A 3,411-nucleotide genomic window follows, 5' to 3' on the forward strand; every position below is an offset into this window, starting at 1 on the left:
ATGAAATCGGATAGGGATGAAATTGTTTAGGGATGAACGGGTTTAAGAGTTTTAAGAGTCTAAGAGTTTTTAAGAGTTTTAGCCAAATGCTTTATAATATAGTATAGATATATATATATATATATATATGTGTGTGTATAGAAAGAGATTCCAAATTAAGTATCTTTATATTTATTTTAATTTATTCAAAAATAATTATTTATTTCAAAAGTAAGTTCTGATTTTCTATTCTATCCTAAAAAAAATTCTATTTAGTCATTAAAATGAAAATGTCATTTAGTTATTTAAAAGTGTAATCAGTCCATATTCTTAAAATTGTATGTCAGTTTTGTTATATAAATTTATTTTAGGAGCAACTGAATACAAGATTTAGGTGTGATTGCATACAAAGAGGGTTGATTTGGTCAGGCCTTATCTAAATTTGATAAGTGGAAATGGTGAAATGGTCAAGTCTATATATACCAAACCTTTGTTGAAGTTTGAGGTTAGATGCATGTTCCATCATACATCATCTCATGTCTTATATTCATTCTAATTCAAAACACGTTTAGAATATTTATTGACAAGCATCATCTATTAGGTATAATTTATTATAATAAATCATCATGATAAAGACCAAAAATCTTATTAAATAAGACGTATATCAAAAACCAAAAATCTTACTCGGTTATTGAAAGAGAACACTATCATTCTACCAACAACCCATTTGATGACAGAAAAATGTTACCTGATAAGGTAAGTTAGGACGATGACCGGTGCCGATAAGCGTTTACCCAATAACATTTCGTACGTACCCCTTTAGTCTTCGTTTTAAAACCAATGAGTCTTATCATTTCAGAAGTATCCTATAAAACTTGTTAAAATGTCCAAAATATTGTGTTTGTTATATGGGACAGAACATGATAGGAGGGATAAAACTCATTGTCCCACGTTTTACGTGACATGGGACAGGTTAAGAACTCATTGTCGTACGTTTGGTGCGAAATCGGGCAGGAACAAAAACTGGGACAAAGTGGATCAACGTGAATCAAAAAAGACTTTTTCTTGTTCCACCAAAATAAGTGAAACAAGATGCGACAAAAAAAGACATAAACTAAAATATTACTATTAACTATCGTTTGATATATAACTTTAATATGATATTTGTTTTAGTGGTCACCATTACTAGCCGCGGCCGCTACCACATGTAGCCACCATCAGCCACCTCCGACTCCTCTACAACAACCTCATCCACCACCTTCCAACCACCGTCGACCACCGTCCATTGTCACCTCCACAATCATCGTCGACCACCGACCACTACTGTCCATCGCCACCACCATTACCACTGTTGGACACCTCATCTTCTCCTCTACTACAACAACCTCCTACACCACCTCTACAACCACCGTCGGCCACCCACCACCATCGTTCAACACCACCACCATGGGCCACATTCACCTCCACCATAACCACCACAATCGGCTACCACTACCACCATTAGCTACCACTACCATTTCCCACCACCATAGACTATCATGACGACCATCTTACCATTTTCACGTCCTCCAAAACCACCGTCGACCACCAACCACAACCGTCCATCTCCACAATCACTAGTACCGTCGGCCACCACCACCTCCACCACTACCATTAGGTAACACCACCACCCACCACCACCACTACCTCCACCACATCGGTTACAACAACCTCCTCCATCACAAGATAAAAAAATACTTGCTTATAAAATTATCCTGAAAAACCTGTTAAGATGTTCAAAACGTTTTATAACACTTTTATATATGACGTAGAACGTATTGTATGGTTCTACAAAATAGTTTATTAAGACACTTGGGCATTTATGATGTACTGTAAACCCGACTTTACTATAAAATTAATAGGTGCAATCATATAAGATGTTTTCACTGACTTCAAACATTCGATATTTTCCACAAAACAGATAGATAAACAGAGTTTGGCTTGATGAGTACCAAATGCAACGTCGAAGAACACCATGATTGAATATTGATAAAGACTCTTAAAACACGTCTTATAAACCCGAGTTTTTGTTGTAGTATCTAGTTGCAACCAACAAAAATCCGCCAGACTTTGATGTGACAATCCAGACCACCACTGTATATGAGATAAGATGATGGATCATCTTCATCCTTTGCCAATGTCAAGCACTTAACAGGCCCATTGTGTCCCTCCAGTAGAGCTAAACAAAAGTAGCATTTATCAACACCTCTCCAAAGCCTTATGGTTTCATCTGCTGAACCACTACAAACCAAATCCGATACCACCGTTAAACACAATATAGCCTTCTTATGCCCCCTTAGAGTGCCCATAGCCACAGTGCTGCCGCCACCATTCTTCTCCCAAACCACAATGGATCGATCACTGGCGCCTGAATATAACATGTTCCCATCACTGCTTAATGCAAGTGCATTTATCCCAGATTTATGTTTCTCCAATGTAGAAACCAGTGTGAGGACGTCCGTGCCCTCTGGTGGCATCTTCCTCCAAACCCTTATTTTCTTGTCTGCTGATCCAGTATAAACATCTCCATTGCTAGATGATGCTACTGCATTAATGGCATCATCATGTGCATTTGCTACAGACTGTAGGCATTTGAAATCACTTGTCTGCCAAATCTTTAGAGTCCTATCCCATGAAACCGAGTACAAAAGCGATCCGTCATTTGACAGGGCTAGTGCTGATACGGTATCAAGATGATGGACCCACGTGGATTTTTTGTGTCGTCGGACCTGTACATGGTGCTTGGGTATTAGAAGCTTTAGGGCCCGATCACCAAGGGTTGGGAGGGTGGCTAAGTGGGTCAGTTTGGTTTCGTGAGAACTGATTTTCCACACACGGATTTTGTGATCTTGATGGGCAGTGAATAATTTGTCAGATGAAACCACCATCGACTTTACTGCACCGTTTCCGGTGACTACCATGGCATCGGCTATAGATTCTTGTTCGGCATGGGAGCTAATTAAACCGTTGAGGTTCCAAAGTCGAATTTCTTTGTCGGAAGAACCTGCGAATAAGAAGTGTCCTCCAATGGCAAGAGAGGAGACGTAACAGTTGTGGCCTTCAATAGTAGCAATGCAGTGGTGAAGGTAACAAGAATGAAGGGTAGAGTGATGTTGTGAGCTAGAAGCAAGATGTGACATCTTGGATGAATGTAAAGTGAAAGGTTAAAAGCAAATGGTTGCTGAAGGTTGTGTTATTTAAGTGAAAAGTTATAGGATTTAAGCATAGAGATGGAGTTTGAGATTAGTGGTGAGCATAATCCACTAAAGTTTGCCCTTCTCCATCTTTCTTTAGAAAATGGAAACAATATACATCACTCACCAAAAATATTCAGATAATCCATAATTGAACCCATTGATTTTAGCAACGGATCTCCGCATGATGTTGTGCAAA

At 38.8% G+C, this 3,411-nt stretch overlaps 2 protein-coding genes across 2 annotated transcripts; one reads left to right on the forward strand and one right to left on the reverse strand.

Annotated features, from left to right (window-relative positions):
- Positions 1-720: 720 nt before the first annotated feature.
- Positions 721-1,521, forward strand: LOC112504887 (mucin-2-like). Its single transcript, XM_025108843.1, has 2 exons — positions 721-735; positions 1,153-1,521. The coding sequence occupies exons 1-2, from the start codon at positions 721-723 to the stop codon at positions 1,519-1,521; spliced, it is 384 nt and encodes a 127-aa protein (XP_024964611.1).
- A 536-nt stretch (positions 1,522-2,057) lies between these two features.
- On the reverse strand, positions 2,058-3,158 carry LOC112504888 (protein JINGUBANG-like). The gene has a single exon (XM_025108844.1). It carries the CDS (start codon positions 3,156-3,158, stop codon positions 2,058-2,060), a length of 1,101 nt encoding a protein of 366 aa, XP_024964612.1.
- Positions 3,159-3,411: the final 253 nt, after the last annotated feature.

Source organism: Cynara cardunculus, unplaced genomic scaffold, assembly GCF_001531365.2.
Source record: "Cynara cardunculus var. scolymus isolate 2C unplaced genomic scaffold, CcrdV1 Un_Scaffold_7234, whole genome shotgun sequence".
NCBI lineage: Eukaryota > Viridiplantae > Streptophyta > Magnoliopsida > Asterales > Asteraceae > Cynara > Cynara cardunculus.

Coding starts and splice junctions, on each gene's coding strand:
- LOC112504888 (XM_025108844.1), bottom strand. CDS start 3,158: ATGTCACATCTTGCTTCTAGCTCACAACATCACTCTACCCTTCATTCT.